General features: G+C 66.4%; 2 protein-coding genes across 13 annotated transcripts in view; one reads left to right on the top strand and one right to left on the bottom strand.

Annotated features, from left to right (window-relative positions):
* The window catches only part of PKD1 (polycystin 1, transient receptor potential channel interacting), a 38,783-nt gene extending 18,721 nt beyond the window's left edge, over positions 1–20,062 (top strand). Inside the window, exons 12-46 of one of the 2 annotated variants that reach the window (XM_042240620.1) lie at positions 696–827; positions 1,041–1,216; positions 1,401–1,531; positions 2,059–5,672; positions 5,853–6,002; positions 6,896–7,039; positions 7,120–7,399; positions 7,466–7,679; positions 7,764–7,935; positions 8,020–8,172; positions 8,779–8,923; positions 9,031–9,651; positions 9,881–10,037; positions 10,132–10,384; positions 10,465–10,660; positions 12,231–12,401; positions 12,497–12,640; positions 12,720–12,930; positions 13,014–13,140; positions 13,856–13,972; positions 14,055–14,104; positions 14,366–14,550; positions 14,622–14,715; positions 14,964–15,082; positions 15,154–15,356; positions 15,432–15,626; positions 15,949–16,088; positions 16,466–16,578; positions 16,806–16,953; positions 17,070–17,195; positions 17,345–17,519; positions 17,659–17,949; positions 18,017–18,151; positions 18,225–18,530; positions 18,624–20,062. In XM_042240620.1, the coding sequence (XP_042096554.1) occupies positions 696–827; positions 1,041–1,216; positions 1,401–1,531; positions 2,059–5,672; positions 5,853–6,002; positions 6,896–7,039; positions 7,120–7,399; positions 7,466–7,679; positions 7,764–7,935; positions 8,020–8,172; positions 8,779–8,923; positions 9,031–9,651; positions 9,881–10,037; positions 10,132–10,384; positions 10,465–10,660; positions 12,231–12,401; positions 12,497–12,640; positions 12,720–12,930; positions 13,014–13,140; positions 13,856–13,972; positions 14,055–14,104; positions 14,366–14,550; positions 14,622–14,715; positions 14,964–15,082; positions 15,154–15,356; positions 15,432–15,626; positions 15,949–16,088; positions 16,466–16,578; positions 16,806–16,953; positions 17,070–17,195; positions 17,345–17,519; positions 17,659–17,949; positions 18,017–18,151; positions 18,225–18,530; positions 18,624–19,094 (10,059 nt within the window). In that variant the 3' untranslated portion in view covers positions 19,095–20,062. Of the gene's footprint in view, positions 1–695; positions 828–1,040; positions 1,217–1,400; positions 1,532–2,058; positions 5,673–5,852; positions 6,003–6,895; positions 7,040–7,119; positions 7,400–7,465; positions 7,680–7,763; positions 7,936–8,019; positions 8,173–8,778; positions 8,924–9,030; positions 9,652–9,880; positions 10,038–10,131; positions 10,385–10,464; positions 10,661–12,230; positions 12,402–12,496; positions 12,641–12,719; positions 12,931–13,013; positions 13,141–13,855; positions 13,973–14,054; positions 14,105–14,365; positions 14,551–14,621; positions 14,716–14,963; positions 15,083–15,153; positions 15,357–15,431; positions 15,627–15,948; positions 16,089–16,465; positions 16,579–16,805; positions 16,954–17,069; positions 17,196–17,344; positions 17,520–17,599; positions 17,950–18,016; positions 18,152–18,224; positions 18,531–18,623 lie in introns of both variants that reach the window. The other variant, XM_060406032.1, reaches the window with a different exon arrangement.
* A 2-nt stretch (positions 20,063–20,064) lies between these two features.
* The window catches only part of TSC2 (TSC complex subunit 2), a 30,850-nt gene continuing 26,365 nt past the window's right edge, over positions 20,065–24,549 (bottom strand). For 8 of the 11 annotated variants that reach the window (XM_027961487.2, XM_042240622.1, XM_042240621.1 and 5 more), the window contains 10 exons: positions 23,634–23,764; positions 22,739–23,238; positions 22,498–22,573; positions 22,221–22,307; positions 21,357–21,543; positions 21,101–21,240; positions 20,908–20,986; positions 20,741–20,832; positions 20,554–20,652; positions 20,065–20,439 (listed from right to left, as the gene is read on the bottom strand). In XM_027961487.2, coding sequence (XP_027817288.2) covers positions 20,269–20,439; positions 20,554–20,652; positions 20,741–20,832; positions 20,908–20,986; positions 21,101–21,240; positions 21,357–21,543; positions 22,221–22,307; positions 22,498–22,573; positions 22,739–23,238; positions 23,634–23,764 — 1,562 coding nt within the window. In that variant the 3' untranslated portion in view covers positions 20,065–20,268. The other 3 variants (XM_042240623.1, XM_042240628.2, XM_042240629.1) reach the window with 3 other exon arrangements.

The following is a 24,549-nucleotide window of genomic DNA, read 5'->3' as shown; positions in this document are numbered from 1 at the left end:
GGAGGGCCACCCGTCCCCAGCCTGGAGCGTGCCTGGCCGCTGGGACACTGGGCCTGGTGTTGGGTCCTGGGTAGGCTCCTGTGCGCAGATGGCTTGTCCATCCCCAAGTGACGGGAGAGTCACCTCTGGAACAGTTGTTCTGAAAACGCTTCTTTCTCCCATGCTTCCTGAGCCTGCTGTTGAGCTCTTCACCTGCCTCTGACCACCCTCTTCCTGGGTGTGTTTTGAGACCCCCACTGGGGTCTCACCAGATGAAGTGATCCCTTTCTAAGGCTGGGGCACTGCCACCCGGCCAATGTCAGGCCACTCCCGTCCTCTGGGTGCCCGTCTCGCACACAGGCCATTGCACAGTTGTGTCCCATCTTCCTTGCTTACACCTGTCAGGTGACGCAGGGGAGCGTCCAGAACCACGAGGCCGTGGAGACACGCGTGCCTCCCGAGTGGGAGCCCGGGATGGGGGCACAGGCTGTGGTGGGTTGGCCTCTAGTCTTGGGCACTGGGCCTCTGAGGTGCAGAGAGGTTGGTGTGTGGCCAGGCCTGGGCTCAGCCCTGCACAGTGTGACCTCCATGACCGAAAGGGAAGCCCACAGACAGCCTTGTCCAGGCGGGTGGACCTGGGCTGGGGGCAGCATCCATCCCCCAGGGATCCTGGCCTGGGGCAGGTCACGGCCAGCTCACATGGTGCCCTTCTGCAGAGGTATAGTCCCGTGGTGGAGGCCGGCTCGGATGTGGTCTTCCGCTGGACCATCGACGACAAACAGTCCCTGACCTTCCACAACGTGGTCTTCAACGTCATCTACCAGAGCGCAGCCGTCTTCAAGCTCTCGGTGGGCGGGGGTCTCAGGCACGGGGGCGGGGCTCTCTGGCGCAGGGGTGGGCGGGGCGCGGGGCGGAGCTGTGCCTTGCTCACCTATGCCTTCTGCTCCGCTCTGCTCCCAAGGTCCCCGTGGCCCCGGTGGGTGAGGGCGGGCCTTGGGGGGCTCTGTCCATAGCGCCTCGCGGCTGACAGGCAGCCTGCTTACTGCTGCCTGTGTCCACAGCTGACAGCCTCCAACCATGTGAGCAGCGCCAGCGCGCACTTCAACGTCACCGTGGAGCCGATGCACCGGATGCGGGGCCTGCGCGTGTCGGCAGTGCCGCCGGTTCTGGCCCCCAACGCCTCGCTGGCGCTGGCCGCCCACGTGCTGGTGGACTCGGCAGTAGAGGTGGCCTTCCTGTGAGTGCGGCATCTCCCCCAGCCCCACCTCCCTTCCAGGATGTGCTGGGGACGCGGGCCCTTCGGAGGGTGCCGCAGCAGGGCGGTGGTTCCCAGGAAGGGGGCTGCAGCCAGGCCAGTGGGCGCTGCAGGGGCTCAGCGGGCCTTCCCCAGGCTGCTCACTGCCTGCTCCCTGCCCTGGCAGATGGATGTTCGGGGATGGGGAGCAGGCGGTCGGCCAGTTCAAGCCTCCGTACGAGTCCTTCGAGGTCCCAGACCCCACGGTGGCCCAGGTGCTGGTGGAGCACAACACCTCGCACGTCTACACCACCCCAGGTGAGGGCCGGCGGCTCGGGCGCTCTGCCTGGGGCAGCACCTCCCTGGGGGTGCTCCCCGGGTCCTGCCTCCAGAGCACAGCTGGGTGATGGCCTGGGGCCCCTACTAGCATGGAGAATGGAGGTGAGGGGGGACTGGACCTCAGAGACCCGTGATGCGAGTCTACTGGCCAGAAACAGACCCCTTCCATCCCTCCCGCCCCATTCCTGAGCCTTTTCTGGGGGAGAAGGGGAGATCCTCGTAAGTCGCTTCTGAAGTCCCAGAAGCCTCACACGGAAGTGTGAACAGCCCTGTGATCCTGGCCCTGCTCCCGCCCGTCACCCAAGGGCATTTGCACCCGAGTTCCCCTTCACCTCCTTCTGCCTCACCCCATGTGGAAAGCATGTGGCCGAGGGCCGCCTGTATTCACACTTTGCCTGGGGCCCTTTTGCCCCACGGCCGTGCCCACAGCCTGGGGCCGGGGGTGGGTTGCGAGCAGGGTGGCAGCGCTGGCTCAGCCACATACTCGCTTGGGGCCTATCCACCAGGTGAGTACAGCCTGACCCTCCTTGTGTCCACCGCCTTCGAGAACCTGACACAGCAGGTGCCTGTCAGTGTGCGTGCCGCCCTGCCCGCCGTGGCCGTGGCCGTGGGCAGCCAGGTCCTGGTGGCTGGCCAGCCCGTCGCCTTCTTCCCACGCCCGCTTCCGTCACCGGGCGGTGTCCTCTACACGTGGGACTTCGGGGACGGCTCCCCAGCTGTCACCCAGCCCCAGCCAGAGGTCAACCACACGTTTGCCTTGAGGGGCATGTACCATGTCCGCCTGGAGGTCAACAACACGGTAAGCCACGTGGTGGCAGCCATCAGCGTCCGTGTCTTCGAGGAGCTCCGAGGCCTGACGGTGAGTGTGAGCTCCGCCGTGGAGCAAGGTGTGCCTGTGGTGGTCAGCGCTGCCCTGGATTCCGGCGACAACGTCACATGGACTTTCGACATGGGGGATGGCACGGTGCTCATGGGCCCCGAGGCCACGGTGGAGCATGTGTACCGGCGGGCGCAGAACTGCACGGTGACGGTGGGCGCATCCAGCCCCGCCGGCCACCTGGCCCGCAGCCTGCCCATGCACGTGTTCGTCCTGGAGGTGCTGTGGATCGACCCGGTGGCCTGCATCGCCTCCCAGCTGCATGCCCGGCTCACAGCCCATGTCACCGGGGACCCTGCCCACTACGTCTTTGACTGGACCTTCGGGGATGGCTCACCCAACGTCAGCATCCAGGGGGACCCCACCGTGACGCACAGCTTTATGAATAGTGGCACGTTCCCGCTGGCGCTGGTGCTGTCAAGCCGCGTGAACAGAGCACACTACTTCAGCAGCGTCTGCGTGGAGCCCGTGCTGGGCAACGTCACCCTTCAGCCGGAGAGGCAGTTCGTGCGGCTCGGGGACGAGGTCCGCTTGGTGGCCCACGCCTGGCCCCCCTTCCCCTACCGCTACACCTGGGACTTCGGCACTGAGGATGCCGCTGCCCGCGTCGGGGGCCCCGAGGCCACGTTCACCTACCAGCTCGCCGGCTCCTACCTCGTGACAGTCACCGCGGCCAACAACATCTCGGCCGCCAATGACTCTGCGCTGGTGGAGGTGCAGGAGCCCGTGGAGGTCACAGGCATCAGTGTCAACAGCTCCCACGCTCTGGAGCTGCAGCAGCCCTACCTGTTCTCCGCTCTGGGCCGCGGGCACCCCGCCAGCTTCCTGTGGGAGCTGGGGGACGGCAGGCAGCTGCAGGGCCCCACAGTCACTCATGCCTACAGCAGCACAGGCTGCTTCCGAGTCAGGGTGGCCGGCTGGAACGAGGTGAGCCGGGGCGAGGCCCGGCTGGACGTGACAGTGCAGCAGCGCGTGCGGGGGCTCAGCGTGAACGCCAGCCGCACAGTGGTGCCCCTCAATGGCAGCGTGAGCTTCAGCACCGCGCTGGAGGCCGGCAGCGACGTGCGCTACTGCTGGGTCCTCTGCGACCGCTGCACGCCCATCCCCGGGGGCCCCACCATCTCTTACACCTTCCGCTCTGTGGGCACCTTTAACATCATCGTCACAGCTGAGAACGAGGTGGGCGCTGCCCAAGACAGCATCTTCGTCTACGTCCTGCAGCACATTGAGGGGCTACAGGTGGTGGGCGGCGGCTGCTGCTTCCCCACCAACCGCACACTGCAGCTGCAGGCTGTGGTGCGGGATGGCACCAACATCTCCTACAGCTGGGCCGCTCAGCGCGATGGCGGCCCCTCCTTGGCCGGCAGCGGCAAAGCCTTCTCGCTCACAGTGCTTGAGGCCGGCACCTACCATGTCCAGCTGCGGGCCACCAACATGCTGGGCAGCGCCTCAGCCAACTGCACGGTGGACTTCGTGGAGCCGGTGGGGTGGCTGGCCGTCACTGCCTCCCCGAACCCAGCTGCTGTCAACACAAGCGTCACCCTCTGGGCCGAGCTAGCTGGGGGCAGCAGTGTCAGTTACAGCTGGTCCCTGGAGGAGGGGCTGCGCTGGGAGACCCAGGAGCCATCTACCACCCTCAGCTTCCCCAGCCCCGGCCTGTGCCTGGTCACAGTCGTGGCCGAGAACCAGCTGGGCTCAGCCAATGCCAGCGTGGAGGTGGTCGTGCAGGTGCCCGTCAGTGGCCTCAGTATCCACGCCAGGGAATTGGATGGCGGCTTTGTGGTGGCCGGTTCCACGGTGCCCTTCTGGGGGCAGCTGGCCGCAGGCACCGACGTGAGCTGGCGCTGGGCTATGCCAGGTGGCAGCAGGCAGGGCCAGCACGTCACCGTGGTCCTCCCTGACCCTGGCCCAGTCTCGGTCCAGCTCAATGCCTCCAACGCGGTCAGCTGGGTTATGGCCACGCACAACCTCACGGTGCAGGAGCCCATTGTGAGCCTGGTGCTGTGGGCCAGCAGGAAGGTGGTGGAGCCCGGGCAGCCGGTGCACTTTCAGATCTTGCTGGCCGCTGGCTCGGCCGTCCGCTTCTTCCTGCAGGTCAGCGGGGGCGGCCTCGAGGTGCTGCCCGTGCCCCACTTCTCCCGCAGCTTCCCCCGGGTCGGGGACTACACAGTGAGCGTGCACGCTGAGAACCGGGTGAGCCGGGCACAGGCCCAGGTGCGCGTCTCGGTGCTGGAGGCCGTGGGTGGGCTGCAGGTGCCCGACTGCTGCGGGCCGGCCATCGCCACAGGCGCAGAGCGGAACTTCAGCGCCCGCGTGCAGTGGGGCTCCCGCGTCGCCTACGCCTGGTACTTCTCACTGCAGAAGGTGCAGGGAGACTCGCTGGTCATCCTGTCGGGCCGTGACGTCACCTACACTCCCGTGGCCGCAGGGCTGCTGGAGATCCACGTTCGTGCCTTCAACGAGCTGGGCGGCGTGAACCGCACGCTGCTGGTGGAGGTGCAGGACGCCATCCAGCATGTGGCGCTGCGCGGCCCCCGCTGCTTCGCCAACCGCTCTGCCCACTTCGAGGCGGCCACCAGCCCCAGTGCCCGGCGCGTATCCTACCGCTGGGACTTCGGGGACGGGGCCCCGGCAGAGGACACAGAGGTGCCCTGGGCGGCACACTCCTACCTGCAGCCTGGGGACTACCCCGTGCAGGTGAACGCCTCCAACCTGGTGAGCTTCTTTGTGGCGCAGGCCACGGTCACTGTCCACGTGCTGGCCTGCAGGGAGCCCGAAGTGGATGTGGCCCTGCCCCCACAGGTGCTCATGCGGCGTTCCCAGCGCAACTACCTGGAGGCCCACGTGGACCTGCGGGACTGCATCACCTACCAGACCGAGTATCGCTGGGAGGTGTACCGCGCCGCCAGCTGCCAGCGGTCTGGGCGCGCGGCCCGGGTGGCCCTGCCCGGTGTGGACATGAGCCGGCCCCAGCTGGTGGTGCCGCGGCTCGCGCTGCCCGTGGGCCACTACTGCTTTGTGTTCGTGGTGTCCTTTGGGGACACCCCGCTGGCCCGGAGCATCCAGGCCAACGTAACAGTGGCCCCCGAACGTCTAGTGCCCATCGTGGAGGGCGGCTCCTCCCGTGTGTGGTCAGACTCTCAGGACCTGGTGCTGGACGGGAGCAAGTCCTACGACCCCAACCTGGAGGATGGCGACCAGACGCCCCTCAGCTTCCACTGGGCCTGTGTGGCCGCGACGCAGGTCAGCCACGGGGGCACGCACCCTGCCCGCCCTGCTCGGGTCTGCATGACGAGCCCGGCAGGCCTGGGCTCCGAGTGCCAGGGGGGTGTTGGACCGCGGTCGGGGGTAGGGGGTCTTGCTGCCGCAGGCCAGAGTGGCTCTGGGGTCTCACCCCCCACCCCGCCCCGATACGGGCTGCAGAGCGAGACCGGCGGGTGTGTGCTGAACTTCGGGCCCCGCGGGAGCAGCGTGGTCACCATCCCTCGGGAGCGCCTGCGCGCCGGTGTGGAGTACACCTTCAACCTGACCGTGTGGAAGGCTGGCCGCAAGGAGGAGGTCACCAGCCAGACGGTGGGTGCTGCCGCGGCCCAGCCTTGAAGAGCCCTTGGCCCTGGGATGGGCGTGGCTGGTGAGGCAGAGCCCACACAGTGCCCAGCTCCTGTTCCTAAGGGGTTTTTTTACGTTTTGGGGGTTTTTGGAAGACATCGGTGTTGAGTTATTACTCCTTTCGATGCTGTTTCTGTTTAATGAGACGGCCGTCGGCTTGGCTTTCCCCCCAGAAAGGCCATAGAGGCATAGGAAGCCTCGAGGCACAGTCCTAGGCGTCTCCTCCCGGCACGTGGGGGCCCCTCCCGGCACGGGGAGGCCTGGCCTCGCGTGCGTGGAGCGCTCTGCCTCCCTGAGCACAGCATCCCACCAGCTGTGGCAGCAGCCAGTGCACCAGGCCCTGCTGGTGCCCGGGATGGGGTGCATCCCCCGTGCCAGGGGCTGCCAGGCCTCTGCCCGGAGGGGTTCCTGCCTAGAGGGGCCATCTGGGGTTGTGTGCCAGGGACCCCCCAGAGTGCACAGCAGCAGGGGGCTCGGACGGAGCCACACTTGGCTCGCTGTCGTCCCTGCACAGATGCGTGCACTTGCTCACGCCTTCTTGCCTCTGCTTCTCCATCCACTTGTGTCTGCGCCCCTGTCAGGGGCCCTGGGGGCTGCAGAAAACAAGCCCTCGTGGTCTGTGCTCCTCGAATCCCCTCCCCCAGCCTGGGAGTCACAAAACCACACAGAGTCCTGGGTGAGAGCTGGGCCTGAGAGGAGCCTTGGCAGGTGGAGCCGGCAGGGGCAGAGGCACAGGCACAGGAGGGCTGGGGCATGACAGGGTCTGCTGCTGCCCTCCGCCCGGGCAGATGGGAGGGTCTGGCGTCGCAAGCAGAGCCCATGCGGGTGGCAGGCCCCCTCACCCCACCGGCTTCCAGGTGCTGGTCCGCAGCGGCCGGGTGCCCATTGTGTCCCTGGAATGCGTGTCCTGCAAGGCGCAGGCGGTGTACGCAGTGAGCCGCAGCTCCTACGTGTACCTGGAGGGCCGCTGTGACAACTGCGACGGGGGCCCGGAGCGCGGGGTGAGTGGGAATGGGCTGGGGGCGCTGGGTGGTCCTGGGGAGACCCTCCCCTGAGCACCGTGGCCTCCGTTCCCCCTCAGCTGTGGGCTGCGCGCAGCTTCAGCAACGAGACGCTGGTGCTGGACGCAACAACCACGTCCACGGGTGGTGCGGGCATGCGGCTGGTGGTGCGGCGGGGCGTGCTGCGCGACGGCGAGGGCTACACCTTCACGCTGACCGTGCTGGGCCGCTCGGGCCAGGAGCAGGGCTGCGCCTCCATCCGCCTGGCGCCCAACCGCCCGCCGCGGGGCGGCTCCTGCCGCCTCTTCCCATTGGAGGACGTGCGGGCGCTCACCACCAAGCTGCACTTTGAGTGTGTGGGTGAGTACGGCTGGCCGCGGGGCGGGTGGGCTGGGTGGGGAACCCGCTGACGCCCTGGGCCCACAGGCTGGCAGGACGCGGAGGATGCAGGTGCGCCGCTGGTGTACGCCCTGCAGCTGCGGCGCTGCCGCCAGGGTCACTGCGAGGAGTTCTGCGTCTACAAGGGCAGCCTTGCCTCCTACGGGGCCGTGCTGCCGCCCGGCTTTGCGCCCCACTTCATGGTGGGCCTGGCTGTGCTGGTGCAGGACCAGCTGGGGGCCGCCGTGGTCGCCCTCAACAGGTGAGCCAGTGCCCACAGAGCCAGCCAGCCAGCCAAGGGGCAGGAGAGGGCCCAGCCCTGTTCACGCCCCGCCTCTGCCCCTAGGTCTTTGACCATCACCCTGCCAGACCCCCCCGGGGACCCTGCCGACGGCCCCCCAGACCTCACGGACTGGCTGCATAGCCTGGCGGGGAGCACGCTGCCGGGGCTGCTGCGGCAGGCTGACCCCCAGCATGTCATGGAGTACTCACTGGCGCTCATCGCTGTGCTCAACGAGGTGGGCACGATCCCCACAGGTCCCAGGAAGCCCCCTTTGCTGGTGTCCGGCCAGCGCTGCCCACTGACAGCCCTGTGCCCGCAGTACGAGCAGGCCCTGCCCGTACTGGCGGAGCCAGACCCCAGGCAGGAGCTGCGCGCCCAGATACGCAAGAACATCACGGAGACATTGGTGTCCCTGCGGGTCAACACAGTGGACGACATCCAGCAGGTGGCAGCCGCGCTGGCCCAGTGCACGGTAGGGTGGACCCAGCCCCATGGCAGCCCGGCCCCCCACACCCCGAGAGCTCCCTCCTCAGCCAAGCCTGCACGGCTGCATGCCCCCCAGGGCGGCCCCCGGGGCTCTGGGCACAAGGAGCACTGGGGTGGGGTGCGGAGTGGAGATGCTGTTCTGTGCCCCCCTGGGCCTGTGGTCCCCTCCCTGTTGCCCAGGAGTCGACGGCCAGGCTGGGCTGGGCTCCATTCTGATGGGGGCATGGTGCCAGGGGAGGCCAGTGGCTGCTGCTGAGGCCTCAGGAGGGCAGTGCAGGGTCTCTGCGCTGGCCGTGACCACCATCTACTCTGTAGCTGGCTCAGCCGTGTGAGGGGCCGGGATGGCTAGTGGGGCCACGTTACCTTGAACTTGGCCTACATGTGAGGAAGGGTCACTGAGGGGCTCCCAGGAGAGAGACTGGGGGCAGAGGTGTGTTCAGCGTGGATTCTGCAGAATGCAGGGGGATGGGTGCTTCGAATCGGCCGGAGGAGGCGGGGAGGCCCCTGCAGCAGCTGCGCTAGGGGCAGGGTGAGCGGGGTGAGCCCCACCTGGCCTGGCCAGCCAGCTGGACACGGTGCGGGCGCCCTGCAGGTGCCCAGCCGGGAGCTCGTATGCCGCTCGTGCCTGAAGAAGACGCTGCACAGGCTGGAGGACATGATGCGCATCCTGCAGGCGGAGACCGCCACAGGCGCGGGGACGCCCACCTCCATCGCAGACAGCATCCTCAACATCACAGGTGCACCGCCCCTGCCGACCTCGGACCCCCCACACCCCTCCCCTCACTTGTTTCCCCCGACTTGCCTCCCCTCACTTGCCTCCCCCCACCTCCTCTCCCGCCCACAGGTGACCTCATCCACGTGGCCAGCTCGGATGTGCAGGGCCCACAGCCCTCGGAGCTGGGGGCGGAGCCGCCCTCACTCCTGGTGGCATCCAGAGCCTACCAGCTCTCGTCCGCCCTCGTGGGCATTCTCACGCGCTCCCGCGTGCTCAACGAGGAGCCCCTGACGCTGGCGGGCGAGGAGATCCTGGCGCAGGGCAAGCGCTCGGACCCGCGGAGCCTGCTGTGCCAGGGTGACGCCCCAGGCCCTGGCTGCCACTTTTCCATCCCCGAGGCCTTTAGCGCGGCCCTGCCCAACCTCAGCGATGTGGTGCAGCTCATCCTGCTCGTGGACTCCAACCCCTTCCCCTTCGGCTACATCAGCAACTACACCGTCTCCACCAAGGTGGCCTCCATGGCCTTTCAGACGCAGGCCGGCGCCCAGATCCCCATCAGGCAGCTCGCCTCAGAGCGCGCCATCACTGTGAAGGTGCCCAACAACTCGGACCAGGCCGCCCAGGGCCAGCACGTCTCTGCCGGTTCCGCCGTCATCCAGCCCCGGGCCTCAGTCAGCGTCGTGGTCACTCCTGAGAACAGCAACCCCGAGGCGGGGCTGCACCTGCAGCTCACCTTCACGGTGCTGGATGGTGCGTGGCTGGCGGGGCCCTTGGTGGGCGGCCTCCTCTCTCGGCCCAGCCCGTGTGGGGCTGCAGGGTGGCCAGCTAAACCGGCGTTTCTCACGGGCACCCCCAACTTGCGGTCTATGTCCTGCTTCATGAGGCTCTAGGGGCCCGGCCGGAGGGCCATGGGTGGGCTCCCAGGGCATGTGGGCTGCCTGGGCAGGGGTCTGAGCCTGCCCGTGCCGCCCGCCCACAGAACAGTACTTGCCGGACGAGCCCGAGCCCTTCCTGGCCGCCTACCTGCACTCGGAGCCCTGGCCCAACGAGCACAACTGCTCAGCCAGCAAGAGGATCAGCCTGGAGGCCCTGGCGGGCGGCGACCACAGGCCCTACACCTTCTTCCTCGCCCCGGGGTGCGCGCGCACCGGGCCTCAGAGGGCGGGCTCCCTGCGGTGGGAGTGGCCGGGTGGGTGGGGCGGGGCCTGGCTGTGACACGCCCCCCTCCAGGTCCCGAGACTCGGGCGCGAGCTACCACCTGAACCTGAGCAGCCACTTCCGCTGGTCGGCGCTGGCGGTGTCCGTGGGTCTGTACACGTCGCTCTGTCAGTACTTCAGCGAGGAGCACATGGCGTGGCGCACGGAGGGGCTGGCGCCGCTGGAGGAGACTTCGCCCCGCGAGGCCGTCTGCCTCACCCGCCACCTCACCGCCTTCGGCGCCAGCCTCTTCGTGCCCGCCAGCCGCGTCGAGTTCACCTTCCCTGTGAGTGGCGCCGCACCCAGACGGAGGGGAGCCCGGCGCCATGGTGCGCGGCCTCGGGGCTGACGGGCCTGTCTCCCTAGGAGTCGGCCTCCGGCGTCAACCACGTCGTCCTGCTGACCTGCGCCGTGTGCCTGCTGACCTACGCAGTCATGGCCGTGATCCTGCGGAAGCTGGACCAGCTGGACATCCGCCGGGTCCGCGCCATCCCGTTCTGCGGGAAGGGGGGCCGCTTCAAGTACGAGATCCTGGTCAAGACTGGCTGGGGCCGGGGCTCAGGTGAGGGGCTTCCAGCAGGGCAGGTCCACATGCAGTGGCCTGTGGGCATGCAGTCCCACTGGCACGCACAGGCGGGCAGGACCAGCCGAACCATCAACTGTGTGGTGGTTTAGTCACTACGTGGCCCCACGGTCTATAGCCTGCCATGGGATTCTCCAGGCAAGAATACTGGAGTGGGTTGCCATTCCCTTCTCCTGGGGATCTTCCCGACCCAGGGATAGACCTGGGTCTCCTACATTGCAGGCAGATTCTTTACCGTTTGAGCCCCCAAGGAAGCGCATCTATCCGTATGGGAGGTGATTACTAAACGGTAGCGGGTGGTCTGGGTGAAAAAATTGTTTTCACAATGTCGCTAGCTCTCTGACCATCAGTTACAGCCATCAGAGAAGCAGCTTGGCGTGGGGTCAGTACTGCGTGTTGGACGCTGAGATCAGGCATCTTGTTTCTCTGTGGGAAACTGAGCGAGTAGTCTGAGCGGTGTTCCCGTCAGTGAGCACTGCCTTAGGGGCGTCCTTGTGTTTTGGCCAGAGGTCATTTTACTGTCCATGTCGTCCTTGCTCCTGCTGTGAAGCACCTCTGAGAGCTCATCGCATGTGAAGAAGCATTTGCCGTATTGGTTGCTCTGCGGTGTCTTCATCCTTTTTGTTGCAACCAGTGTCCTCGCTCATGTTGGCCACTCATTGCCACTGGCGGCGTTTTTAGGGCCTGGGGCAGCAGCAGGAGCCGCACAGTTGGCTGGGTCTTCAGTTGCGTGTTTGCCTTTGATTCAAAGTGCACTTTTTCGGTACCGGTTTTCATCTCTTTGTTGTGCTTTCGTGTTTATCACCAGGTTCCCTCTCTTATTAGGAAAGTGTTTGTTTTCTTAAGGTTTTGTGTGTTTATCCTGAAGCTGCCCCAGGTCTCCGTTGCTGTGTGGGCTTTCTCTAGAGGCGCGGGCGCTCCTCTCTAGCTGTGGAGCACGGGCTCCCGGTGCTGACTCAATACTGCGGCTCACGGGCTCTAGAGCCCAGGCTTCATCACTGAGGCGCCCGGGCCGAGTTGTCCCACCGCGTAGTGGAATCTTCTGGGACCAGGGATCAAACTTATGTCCCCTTCATTGCAAGGCAGATTTTTACCACTGGACTGCCAAGGAAGTCCAGGGAAATTTTCATCTTTGATGTTTTTTTCTGTTCCTCTCTATGACATTCATAGAGCATCTTGTGGGTTTATTGTGGCCGACACGGGGCGAGACCACTGTGTGCTTCTTGGTTGGAGTGAGACGGGCGCGTGGGGGCTGGTCAGCAGCAGGCTGTGGAAGAGGCGGTGCCGCCAGTCACCACCAGGACGCAGGTCCCTTATGCAGCAGACTGCAGGCTGGCAGCCGCGCTTCTGGTCCATGTGGCCGCTCACAGTTAATGCTCCACTGCTACTGGGGCCGTCTGTGGAACAGTGTGAGGGCCTGAGGTCATCTGTGTCAGAGCCATGGGGCGAGGGCCATGCCTGTTGAAGGGAGATCTACAGGCAGATGCACCCGGGGTCAGTGTCCATGGACAGAAACCCAGAGTTGCGCCCATGTCTGCCCCTGCTCCAGGGACCACGGCTCACGTGGGCATCATGCTGTATGGGGCAGATGGCCGCAGCGGCCACCGACACCTGGATGGGGATGGAGCCTTCCAGCGCAACAGCCTGGATGTCTTCCAGATCGCCACCCCACACAGCCTGGGCCGCCTGTGGAAGATCCGCGTGTGGCATGACAACAAAGGTGGGGCCCGCTGCCCGCTCACTGCCTGCCCCACCCGCCCACCGCCCACTGGCCCTGACTGCCTGCCGCCCCTGAACACCCGCTCGCTCTCGCAGGGCTGAGCCCCGCCTGGTTCCTGCAGCACGTCATTGTCCGGGACCTGCAGAGCGCCCGCAGCACCTTCTTCCTGGTCAACGACTGGCTGTCGGTGGAGACAGAGGCCAACGGGGGCCTGGTGGAGAAGGAGGTGCTGGCTGCAAGTAAGACCCCTCCTGGCGGCCGCCACGAAACAAACCAATGCCTGGCCTGGGGTCTCCTGAAGCCCGCCTGTCCCCCCAGGCGATGCAGCGCTGCAGCGGTTCCAGCGCCTCCTGGTGGCCGAGCTGCAGCGCGGCTTCTTCGACAAGCACGTCTGGCTCTCCATGTGGGACCGGCCGCCTCGGAGCCGTTTCACACGCGTACAGCGTGCCACGTGCTGCGTCCTCCTCCTCGGCCTCTTCCTGGGTGCTAATGCCGTGTGGTACGGGACTGTGGGGGACAGCGCCCACAGGTGCGTGCTGCGGGGCCCACCCACCCGCCTCGGCCCCCCACCATCGCCTCCCCACAAGCCAGCCCATGTGTCCTCTCCCACAGCCAGGGCCCCACATCCAGCCTGGCCCCGCTGAGCCTGGACACCGTCGCCGTCGGCTTGGTGTCTAGCCTGGTCGTCTACCCGGTCTACTTGGCCATCCTGTTCCTCTTCCGCATGTCCCGGAGCAAGGTGGGTGCGTGGGGCTCCTGAGCATGGCCAGGCTGTCCAGGGGGACCAGGAGGGGTCAGCACCCAGAGCACATCAGAGTCAGGCGTGAACGGGCCCCGTGAGCTGCCAATGCCCACGCCTCAGGTCACTGGGCAGGCAGGGACGGGTTCCCCGGACGACGGGGCAGCAGGTTCTGAGAAAAACCAACCCAAGGACAAAGTCTGAGCAGTCTGGGCCAGCGCGGCAGTGGGAGGTCACTTAAAAGCTCCAAGAACAGCCCAGGTGGCCTCGCTGGCAAGTTCCCTGAGCGGTCATGGAAAGATCAGCACCAGTCCCAGACGGGCTCGATAAAACCTGGCCAGAGCCAGCCAGAGACCTCACGCAGCGCTCAGCAAAGGCTACACGCCTCGGCCAGCAGCCTGGTAGGGTTGTCCTTAGCTCTGTGTGGCCATCCACGGCTACACTGATTCAAGTTAGATACAACTTCAGCTTCTCGGTCACAGGAGTCACTCCTGGCGCTCCGTGGCGGCACATGGCAAGTGGCTCCTGTGATGGAGTCCGTAGGTGTAGAGCACACGTGTGGTTCTAGATGATGGAGTCTGTAGGTGTAGAGCATACGTGTGGTTCTAGAAGGTTCTCAAGACAGCACTGCCGCAGACTCTGCTTGCCAGGGCGGGCACGCCTCCCTAGGCAGGGCCCTGAGCTGTGTCCCGCTGACTGCCTGCCTCTCCCGCAGGTGGCAGGGGGCCCGAGCCCCACCCCCGCAGGCCCACAGGCGCTGGACGTGGACAGCTGCCTGGACTCGTCCATGCTGGACAGCTCCGTGCTCGCCTTCCCGGGACTCGGTGCCGAGGTGCGGGCTCCCCGGAGCCTGCCCAGGGGAGGGAGGCTGCCACCTGGGCACTCTGGGATCAGGCTCTCTGTGTCCTCAACAGGCCTTTGCTGGACAAATGAAACAGGACTTATTTCTGGAGGATTCTAAAAGGTGGGGTCTCTAAAGAAAGCATGAGCTGTTTCCTGTGTGGGTCAGCTATGCCTTGCGAGGGTCGAGTTACATGTCTTCGTCTGTGTGTCGTGGGCGTCGCGTATCCTCTTCCGTGTGTCATGTGGGTCACATGTACTCATCCGTGTGTTACACGCCTGTCCTGGGAGCGTTTGCTTAGAGCCCTGCGTGTCTGCCTGTGACTTGGGTTGGGTGTGTGTGCAGTCATGTGCCCCGGCACCCCTTGCTGACTGTTACCTGCAGCCTAGTGTGCTGGCCATCCAGCGAAGGTGCCCTCAGCTGGCCAGACTTGCTGAGTGACCCGTGTGTCATGGGCAGCGCCCTGCAGCGGCTGGCTCGGGGCCGGATAGGCCTCACGCCAGGCCCAGAGGAGGACAGTCTCTCCCTGGTCAGCCCCTCCTCGCCTGCCAAGTACTTCTCTGCTTCAGGTGCGCAGGGTGGGGAGGTGCTGCCTGGCCCCCCAGGAGGGCTCTGGGGTGACCTGTCTTGCCCCCTCCAGATGAGGACCTGATCCGGCAGATCCTGGCTGAAGGGGCCGGCAGCCTGGCCCCCACCCAGGATACGCAGGGAGAAACAGACCTGCTCGCTGGCCTGTGAGTGCCGGGTTCCAGGGGTGGCGGTAGGGAGGTATGGCGCTGTGGGGCAACAGCTGCTGGAGCAGTGGCAGGAAGGACGGGCATCAGGTCCCAGTACTGCGAGGCGAGCACCCCCGAGCAGCCAGCGGGCCCGGCACCCTCTGCCTGGCCTGGGGCGGCGTCCTCTTTCCACAGAGGCCAGAGGGGGCTGGCCACGCCCCTGAGCAGTGTGCCGCTGACGGGCAAGTGCCCTCATCTTGCCTCAGGTGCAGCGCCCCTGGTGAGAAGACCCAGCCTGTGGTGCTGCGGAGCCTGGGAGACACGGGGCTGCCCAGCCCAGGCCTGACTTGGGAACAGCCCTCACCGGCCAGGCTCCCCAGGACAGGTGCGTGCCCAAGTCCCAGGACAGCCTTCCGCTCCTCTGAGCCACTGCTGACCATCTCTCTGCCTTCCCAGGGCTGGTGGAGGGTCTGCGGAAGCGGCTGCTGCCAGCCTGGTGTGCGCCCCTGGCCCACGGGCTCAGCCTGCTCCTGGTGGCTGTGGCCATGGGAGTGTCGGGGTGGGTCGGCGCCAGCTTCCCCCCCCGCGTGTCTGTCATGTGGCTCCTCTCAAGCGGCTCCAGCTTCCTGGCCTCGTTCCTCTGCTGGGAGCCACTCAAGGTGACAAGGGTGTGGGGGGCCAGCCCACCAGCCTCTGGCTGCCGGGGTCCCCCTCTGACGCCAGCCCTGGCCCAGGTCCTGCTGGAGGCGCTGTACTTCTCCCTGGTGGCCAAGCGGCTGCACCCAGATGAGGATGACACCCTGGTGGAGAGCCCGGCCGTGACACCCGTGAGTGAGCGTGTGCCCCGCGTGCGGCCGCCCCACGGCTTCGCGCTCTTTCTGGCGAAGGAGGAAGCCCGGAAGGTCAAGAGGCTGCACGGGATGCTGCAGGTGAGCTCAGTCCCCGCGCTGGTGCCTGGCCTCCCTTCCCGACCTCAATGCGCCCTCCTCCTGAGCACAGAAGGCCCTTCCGCAGGTGGTCTAGGGCTCTGTGGGCTCCGCCCCTCCTGTGACCTTTTCCTGCCCAGCCTCGTGGGTGTGGCTTCTTGGCCTTGGCAGACCTTGTGTGCCCACAGGCCTGGCTCTCAGCACCAGCCTCCCTGGCTGTGGGCACTTGGCTGCCCAGTGTGTGAAAGCCACGCTCTGTCACAGGCTGTACCCATGGGGCACCAGGCTGGGTTTGGCTGACCCCAGGGCCATCCCTGCTCCCCAGGGCCTCCTGCTTTACATGTTTTTCCTGCTGGTGACACTGCTGGCCAACTACGGGGATACCTCGTGCCACAACCATGCCTACCGCCTGCAGAGCGCCATCAAGCAGGAGCTGGACAGCCAGGCCTTCCTGGCCATCACCCGGTACGGACGCCCTGTGTGCAGGCACAGGTCTGTCCTCTGGGCCAGGGCGGTGCTGATGCCGGCCAGGGTCCACCTCAGCCCTGCACTTGGTGCAGCGCAGCCCCTTAGGGGTGTTGGGAAGCGTCTCGATCCATTTCTGGTCATCAGAACTGGAGTGGGTGCTGCTGGCCGTGGGGAGAGGACACAGGACAGGCCCAGCACAGCTTCATCGGCCCTGAGTGTCAGGAAGCCCAGGCCGCACCTCCTCCCCTGGGCAGCACTGGCCACCTCCTGCTGGCCCAGCCGGGACTGGTAGCAGTGTTCCCTGGGCCTCTCACCCCGGGAGGCTGGGCCGTGAGGGACGGCCATGTGACCGACTCTGGGTCTGGGGTGGGCAGGTCTGACGAGTTCTGGCCATGGATGTCCCATGTTCTGCTCCCCTACATCCACGGGAACCAGTCGAGGCCGGAGCTGGGGCCCCCACGGCTGCGGCAGGTGCGGCTGCAGGAAGGTGAGTAACCAAGGGGCGTCCTGGCACTTAGCCTAACTTGTTTCCAAAGGGAACCCTTTGCCGGGGTCTGGATCCAACGCCCCCAGCTGGGTGACGGCCTGCCTGGGTCTCCTGATGTGCAGACAGTGACACCTACTTCCTGGGGTGCTGGGCGGGTTCAGTGAGGCCCTCCCGAGCTTGGCCCGGAGGCTGGTAAACAGGCAGGGCCCTGGACCCTCTGCTTTCAGCACTCTGCCCGCACCCGCCTGGCTCCAGGGACCCCGCGTGCTCAGCAGCCTCAGGCGGCTTCAGCACCAGCGACTATGGTGTTGGCTGGGGGAGCGCTGCTCTCAACAGCTCCGAGATCTGGGCATACTCAGCGCCAGACCAGCTGGGGTGAGCCCGGAGGGCAGCCGGGGGGGGGGGGGGGGGGGTGGCGCGCGGGGGATGCAGGAACAGCCTTTCGGAGGAGCTTGCCGTGGTACTGGTGCTGACGCCGCCCCTCCTTGCAGCGTGTGGTCCTGGGGCTCCTGCGCGGTGTACGACAGCGGGGGCTACGTGCAGGAGCTGGGACCCAGCCTGGAGGAGAGCCGCGCACAGCTGGGGTTCCTGCAGCTGCACAACTGGATCGACAACAGGTGGGCCCCACGCTCGGCCCCTCCGCCCGCTCCCCGCACGCGCTGCCCCGTCCGCAAGACACCCGCTGCCCGAGCCCCTTTGGAGAGCACCGGCCTCTCCCAGCGCTGCCCCCTCCGACTCCCGGCCCCTGCCCGTGCCCTCCGCGCAGAAGCCGTGCCGTGTTTGTGGAGCTGACGCGCTACAGCCCGGCCGTGGGGCTGCACGCCGCTGTCACGCTGCGCCTGGAGTTCCCGGCGGCCGGACACGCAGTGGCGGCGCTTAGCGTCCGCCCATTCGCGCTGCGGCGGCTCAGCGCCGGCCTCTCCCTGCCGCTGCTCACCTCGGTAGGCCCCGTCCCCGAGACAGTGGTCCCGCCCCGGCCTCCTTCCTTGGACCTGACCCCGCCCTCCCGGGCCCGCCCCAGGGCCATGGCCCCGCCCTCCACAGGCCTGACCCCGCCTCGGCTCCGCCCCGTCCCGCCAGGTGAGCCTGCTCCTGTTCGCCGTGTACTTCTCGGCGGCCGAGGTGCGCGCCTGGCGCAGGGAGGGGCGCGCGCGCGCCACGAGGGCTGGAACCTGGGCGCGGTGGCTGCTGGTGGCGCTGACGGCTGCCGCGGCGCTGGTGCGCTTGGCCCAGCTGGGCGCCGCCGACCGCCAGTGGACCCGCTTCCTGCGCCGCCGCCCGCGCCGCTTCACCAGCTTCGAACAGGTGGCCCAGCTGAGCGCCGCGGCTCGCGGCCTGGCCGCCTCGCTGCTCTTCCTGCTCTTGGTCAAGGTGAGGGCTGAGCCGGTGGGTCGGGGCGGCTTGACAGGGTTAGTCGGCTGATGCCCTTTGTCCGCAGGCCGCCCAGCAGCTGCGCTTTGTGCGCCAGTGGTCGGTTTTCGGCAAGACGCTGTGCCGGGCGCTGCCGGAGCTCGCGGGGGCAGCCTTAGGCCTGGTGGTGCTCGCCGCAGCCTACGCGCAGCTTGCTGTCCTGGTAGGTCCGGGCGGGGCCGTGGGAGGGTGGCTGAGCCCGGGCCCGCCCCTCACTTGTGCCCCCTCTCCCGCAGTTGGTTTCCTCCTGTGTGGACTCGCTTCGGAGCGCTGCCCAGGCCCTCCTGGTGCTGTGCCCCGGGACCGGGGTTCCTGCCCTGTGCCCTGCGGAGTCCTGGCGCCTGTCCCCCATGCTGTGCACGGGGCTCTGGGCTCTGCGTCTGTTGGGGGCCCTGAGGCTGGGGTCTGTTCTTCTGCGGTGGCGGTACCACACTCTGCGTGGGGAGCTGTACCGCCCCGCCTGGGAGCCGCAGGACTACGAGATGGTGGAGCTGTTCTTGCGCCGCCTGCGCCTCTGGATGGGCTTCAGCAAGGTCAAGGAGGTGGGTACGGCCCAGGGGGGGAGAGGGACGCACCCTGGGCCCCGCGGAGCCCAGGGCGCAGCCGGACTGACCGAGCCCCTGTGCCGCCCCCAGTTTCGCCACAAAGTCCGCTTCGAAGGGATGGAGCCGCTGCCCTCCCGCTCATCCCGGGGCTCCAAGGCTTCTCCAGACGTTCCCCCACCCAGCGGGGACTCTGACGCCTCCCGTCCCTCCACCTCCTCCAGCCAGCTGGAGGGGCTGAGCTTGGGCCTGGGCCGGCCGGGACCTCGAGAGCTGGAGCCCGAGCCTTCCCGCCTCCATGCTGTATTTGAGGCCCTACTCACCCAGTTTGATCGGCTCAACCAGGCCACAGAGGACGTCTACCAGCTGGAGCGGCGGCTGCAGCGCCTGCACGGCCGCAGAAGCAGTGTGCCCCCGGCCTCCCCGCCCCCCAGCCCTCCCCCAGGCCTGCGGCCCATCCTGCCCAGCCGCCTTGCCCGGGCCAGTCGAGGCATCGGCCTGGCTACAGGCCCCAGCAGATCATCACTGAGGGCCAAAAACAAGATCCACCCCAGCAGCTCTTAGTGCCAGGGCCTCTGGGCTCCCCTCTGGCCCCTCGGAGCCAGAGCAGACACCGCTCAGTATTATCACCTTCTGCCACCCTCAGTCGCGGGCCAGGCAGAACAGCTGCACGCAGGTCCCCAGAGAGCACGCAGGCTCTCTGTGGGCTTCAGCACTTTACAGAGGCCATGTGGCCAGCTCGGACCCAGGGTCCCCTCTCATTCCTGTGGGAGGACACAGCAGTGCTGGACGAGTGCCCGGCCTCAGACGCTATTTATTTCCCGAGTCCTCAGGTACAGCGGGCTGTGCCCGGCCCCCCTCCTGGCTGATGTCTCCCCTGCCAAGCCCCCAGGCTCTGGGGAGGGGCCCGCACTCCTGTCGTCCTCCCCTAAGTTATTACCTCCTCCGTCCCTACTCAGTGCACTCGCCTCCAGCTGCCGCCGTGTGTCTGTTGTAATTTATGTGGGGTTAAAATGTATATATTTTTGTACGTCGCTTTATCTTTCAATACAGCCAAGGGATCTGGTGGCTGAAGCAGCCTATGCCCACTGTCACCTACGTTGAAGGGGAGCTGGGACCACCAGTGCTGTCCTTCCCTCCCCAGACACCTGCCTGCCCAGCGAGAGGAGCAGCAGCTGCTTCTCAGATCCAAGTCTGGCTTTGGCAGGTGCTGGGCAGAAAGGGCTTTTGGAGGGGAAACCCCCCTAGGCCGGCCTCGCCACCACCGTGGCCTTAGCCTCCTGTCTAGGCCTGCTGGTGTCGGGTCTGGGTGAGGGCTGGGACCCTAGAGCTGGAAGGGGAAGATCTCTGCCCGGGGGCTGGCTCCCGGGCTCGGGGAGGTGAGTGTGATCACATACGTGTGAGGCTGTCCCAAGGGCAAGGCCCCAGCAGCAGCCTGGCAGGCCCCCTCCCCACTCTATTGGACATGGCCGAAGCTACAGCCTAGATCCCACCCCCCCAACAGACGAAGTCAAATAAATGAGTTGACTGACTGTTCCGTGTCTGTGTCCACTCTGGGGTCTGTGTCTGAGTGCACAGGCCTGGGCCATGCCAGCACTTTATTTGCACAGATAAATATCACCTAGTGCTGTGGGGGCGGGGAAGGTCTGGCAGCACAGCTGCTCAAACAGCTGGAGAAGCCCAGGATATGTCCGAGTCAGAAAAGCCCCGCGGGTCAGAGTACCCACCCTGCACAGCCTCACACGAACTCAGTGAAATCGTCCACAGAGGAGACCAGGCGCTTCCGCTGGCCCGTCTCATAGGCAGGCGTGGACTCGGCTGGGGCCTGTGCCGGAGCCTTGGCATGACCAGGAGGGTGTGTCTGCATCAAGGGCAGGCTGGCGCTTGAGTAGTGGGCTTCCTCACGGATCTGGGGGCAGGGGGGCGGTGGGCTTCAGCAGCAAGTCCAGAGGGGGTGGCGCATGCTCCCCAGGCTGGCCACCCCATCTCTGTGGAGCACCCCCCCAGCGGCCCAGCCTCCTACCCGCTGGCGCAGCCGCTTGATGTGGCGGAGCCTGGCAATCCACTTGGAGGGGTAGATGTCGGTGGGGTTGGAGCGGCTATGGTGCACCTGCGAGGCCATCTGGGGTGGGGAGGGCGGGATGGTGAGCCCCCTGCATGGGGGCACCTGCGGGCCTGACCCCCACCTCCTAGGGGCCACCTCTGCTCACGTTTGCGTGCAGGGCCATCTGGCGGGCCACAAAGGGCAGGTTTCGGTCGGACACGATCTTGGCCATGCTGGTGTCCACAAGGCCCTCCATGTCTGGGGAGACACGGCGCTCATGTGGGGCTCAGCCCTGGAGCCTCTCCCCACACCCCTGCCCTCGCCCTGCCTCACCTTTCCTGCACTGCAGAGACACCAGGTTGCACTCGTAATCCAGGGGTGTGATAATCACGTGGACAAAGTTGAACTGGCCCTGCTCACACGAGAGCAGGGTCACTGTGGTGCCGAGGGCCTCTTTCTGCGACCCCCTCCACACTCAGCCTGGGGCCCAGACCTGCACCCGCTGCCCCGAGGCCCCCAAGCACACCTTGATGGTGCCCAACTTGAAATCCTCGCCAGAGTCATTGTAGACGATGGACACGAAGTCGTTGCCCAGGTGGCGCTTCTTGTCACAGCGGTGCTTGTCCACGTCCTTGGTGGGCATCAGGGTGGCGATGTGGAAGACCGCTGCAGGGAGGGCAGAGCTGAGCGGGGAGGGCAGAGCTGAGCAGGGAGGGCAGAGCTGAGCAGGCGGGCCAGGTGGGGGTTCCCGAGGAGCGGGCTAGCGGACAGGGAGGGCACACCTTGCATGATGTCGTCATGCCAGCAGTAGGTGAACTGGCCGTCCTCGCCGCACACATCCAGGCCGCCCAGGTACACCTTGTCCGGCTGACAGTCCTTGAGCTCGATGAGCTTGCCCAGCCCTGTGAGGAACTCTGTGTACCTGTAGGAGCCGTGCTCATTGGACAGGATGGCGAGCTCGCTATTGCTCTGTGGGGAGATGAAGGTACGGTAGTACCAGTTCCCAGGCCGCCCTCAGCCACCCCCCATCCTGGGCCCACAGGACCCCAAGGGCCTGATGCTGCTGGGGGCCAGGGGCAGGCTGACTAGTGCGCCTTGGCACAGCCCCTGTTCTGCCATTCACCTGACCGAAAGGCAATGCAGATTCACACCCACTCTCTGGGGTGTCACCTCCCCCCCCCCCCCCCCCCGCTGCTCCCAATCTGCCACGGACCTGGGCCGGCTCTGTCCTCAGAAAAACCCAGAGTCCTTGGCCCACGGCAGCCAGGGCGCTTCTGAGACTCAGGTCGAGTCAATGCAAACCCTGTGCTGGGAACTGCCCGCCTCGAGGGGTGCCACTGCACCCCCCATCACGTCCTGTCCCCTCGCCACCCCTGCCTGGCACTCTGCGAGTCCTCATTTCCTCATTTCCGTTCAGAGCCACCTCCCTGGGGTCAGCGACAACCCACCCCCAAGTGCTCTGTGCTCACACCCAGCTGGTCAACCTCACTCCTGAGTCCTGTAGGGAAGAGAGCTCCATGCACACCTGACACTCTAGCAGCTCCTACAGAACCCCGCTCTGCGGAGGACAAGATTCCCACTCACAGCAGAGTGGCCACCCTCTCTGCCCAGCACCCAAGCCGCCCCTGCTAGCCCGGCAGCCTCACCTGGCCTTCTCCCACGTACAGGACTGCAATCTTGTGCGTGTCATATGACGGGATCTGGTCAAGGAGCTGCACTGACCGTTCGAAAGACTGTAGCCACAGAGCCCAGTCTGAGCCCAGGGCAGAAAAGTCCCCTCCTCCAGCCCCGCCCAGCCAGATGCAGCCCAGTGCCTGTCCAGAAGCCTCTCCTCTCACTGGCCTCTGGGAGCTCGGCTGCAGCCCACTGGGCACCTGCAGCTGGGCTCCAGGGGGCCCTGCAGGGGAGAGGGGACCCACCTACCTCATTAGGCAAAAGGATTGGCTTGTTGGACTCGTCACCGAAGAACGGTGAGTGGTAGAGCTGCAGGAACACGAAGCTGCGGTAGGGAGAAGACGGGTGAGGTCTCAGCCAGCAATCATAGCCCAAGGGTGAGGGGGCCAGAGCGCGGTCACCAAGGAGCCTGGTCTTTGTGGCCAGCCTGCCCTGCCCAGGCCCCGCCGGTACCAGGCCCCCACGGGGGCACCAGGAGGGCGGGGCTCACCTGGGGTTGATGCCCGGCACCTTCTCGGTGTTGGAGGTCCCTGCCCGGCTCTTGAAGGCATCCCTCTCCACCCTCTTGCCCCTGCGTGACGGGGCCGAATCCGAGATGGTGTAGCCTCGGGGCCGCAGCCCACTGGGGGAGCGGGGACAGCTGGAAGGCAGGGGGCCCTCTGGCTGGGCGGGGCCCCGGCCCCGGCGTTCCTCACCCGGGGCTGACCAGGGAGCACCTTCCCCGTCCAGGATCCCTGACTGCGACCGAGCCTTGGCCTCAGGGCTCAGCCGGCCAACCTCAGCCTTGTCCCCGGGGTCCCCCAGGATGTCCTGCAGGGTCTGCAGTTCAGGCGACGAGCTGGACTTGCTCAGGGGCTGAGAAGGCTGGAAGGCGAGGTCCACGGAGGCCCGGGAGCCCTCCGAGGAGACCGCCCGCTCGATGGGGATGCCCCCAGGAGGCAACTCCTCGGCGTGGAATGACTTCTCCTCCTGGCTGGAGGTGGAAGATGACTGGGAAGAATGGACCCAAAGGAAACACTCACCAGGAGGCACTGCAGAGCCCACCCAGGTTTACCTAGAGAAATAAGGCCCCACCCATCCCCAGCCGGGGCCTCAGAGCGGCCAGCACGGAGCTAGTGGTTCCCCTTCCCCAAAAGCACTTCTCGTGCCCTTCGCTCAGCAGCAGAGCCAAGGCCCCAGGCTACAGGATGCTGGTGTGGAGGGGCTACAGCCCCGGGCAGACCACTGCAGGGAACCCCAGGCTGCCCCACAACAGGGATACGCACAGGGATGGGGTGGTGGAGGAAGTGCAGAGCAAACCAGCCTATAGTGGCTCAGCCCCACCGTACCCCCAGCAGGGGGTGACACCTACAGGCCCCTCAGGCGGTTCCCCCAACTGCACTCACCCTGCTGAAAGCGTCGCTGCGCCCACAGCGCCCATCGGAGCCCAGTGTTGCCTCGAAGTCTTCCAACTCGGGAGGCTCTGCAGACAAACTGGCCTCGCCTGGACCTCCCTCCTCCAGGACTACCGCGGAATCTGGAAGGACACAGACGTGCTGCTGGGTGCGGCCCGTCCAGGACTCATGTGGCCTCAGGGCACCGGGTTTCCCCATGAGAGGGCACAGCGGCTCCCCAGCAGGGCCTGGCCCAAGGCTCTCCTGCTGGGGGCTCTGAGCCACCCCCTCCCATCGAGCCAGCTGGAGAAGGACACTGAGTGCCCTGCACAAGGGGTCTCTTCATGGGCTCCCAGGGGTCAAGATGGGGGGCACCTGGCCCCTTGGAGTGGATCCCAGCATCCACAGAAGCTGCCCCTGTAGCTCTCCCGGGGAGCTCCCCAGGCAAGGCAGGTGGGCAAGGACAGATGGGACCCCTTTGCAGAAGCCCCTGCCTGAGACAGGCCCCGGCCCAGAGGAGGGGCCTCGAACAGCCCTCAGGAGCCGGGAGAATTCCGAGCTCCTCCCTGCCAGGCCCAAGGGAGAGACAAGTGAGGGGCCCCATGTGCACATGGGCTCTGAAGTGTTCCGGAGGGTGGAGGCTCGCCTGCTGAGTCCATACTGACCCAGAGCCAGGCAGCTAAGGAGGGAGCATGACCCCAAGCCAGGTTTCCTGTGCCAGCACCAGGGCGAGGGACTGAGAAGAAGCGACCGAGTCAGCGCAGCCCTGCACTGTGCAGTGTGTTTGCCGCCTCAAGAAGCCCTGCCGTGCCCGCCCCGAGCCAGTCCTGCCCACGTGGGGGACCAGGGCGGCTGGAGCGCCTGGCCAGCCACACCCTCTGGTCGGGGCCTGGGAGCAACGGGCTGCAAGCCAGCCTGCGGGGCCCTC

This window comes from Ovis aries, chromosome 24, assembly GCF_016772045.2.
Source record: "Ovis aries strain OAR_USU_Benz2616 breed Rambouillet chromosome 24, ARS-UI_Ramb_v3.0, whole genome shotgun sequence".
NCBI classification, from domain to species: domain Eukaryota; kingdom Metazoa; phylum Chordata; class Mammalia; order Artiodactyla; family Bovidae; genus Ovis; species Ovis aries.
This window is presented reverse-complemented; position numbering and strand designations above follow the sequence as displayed.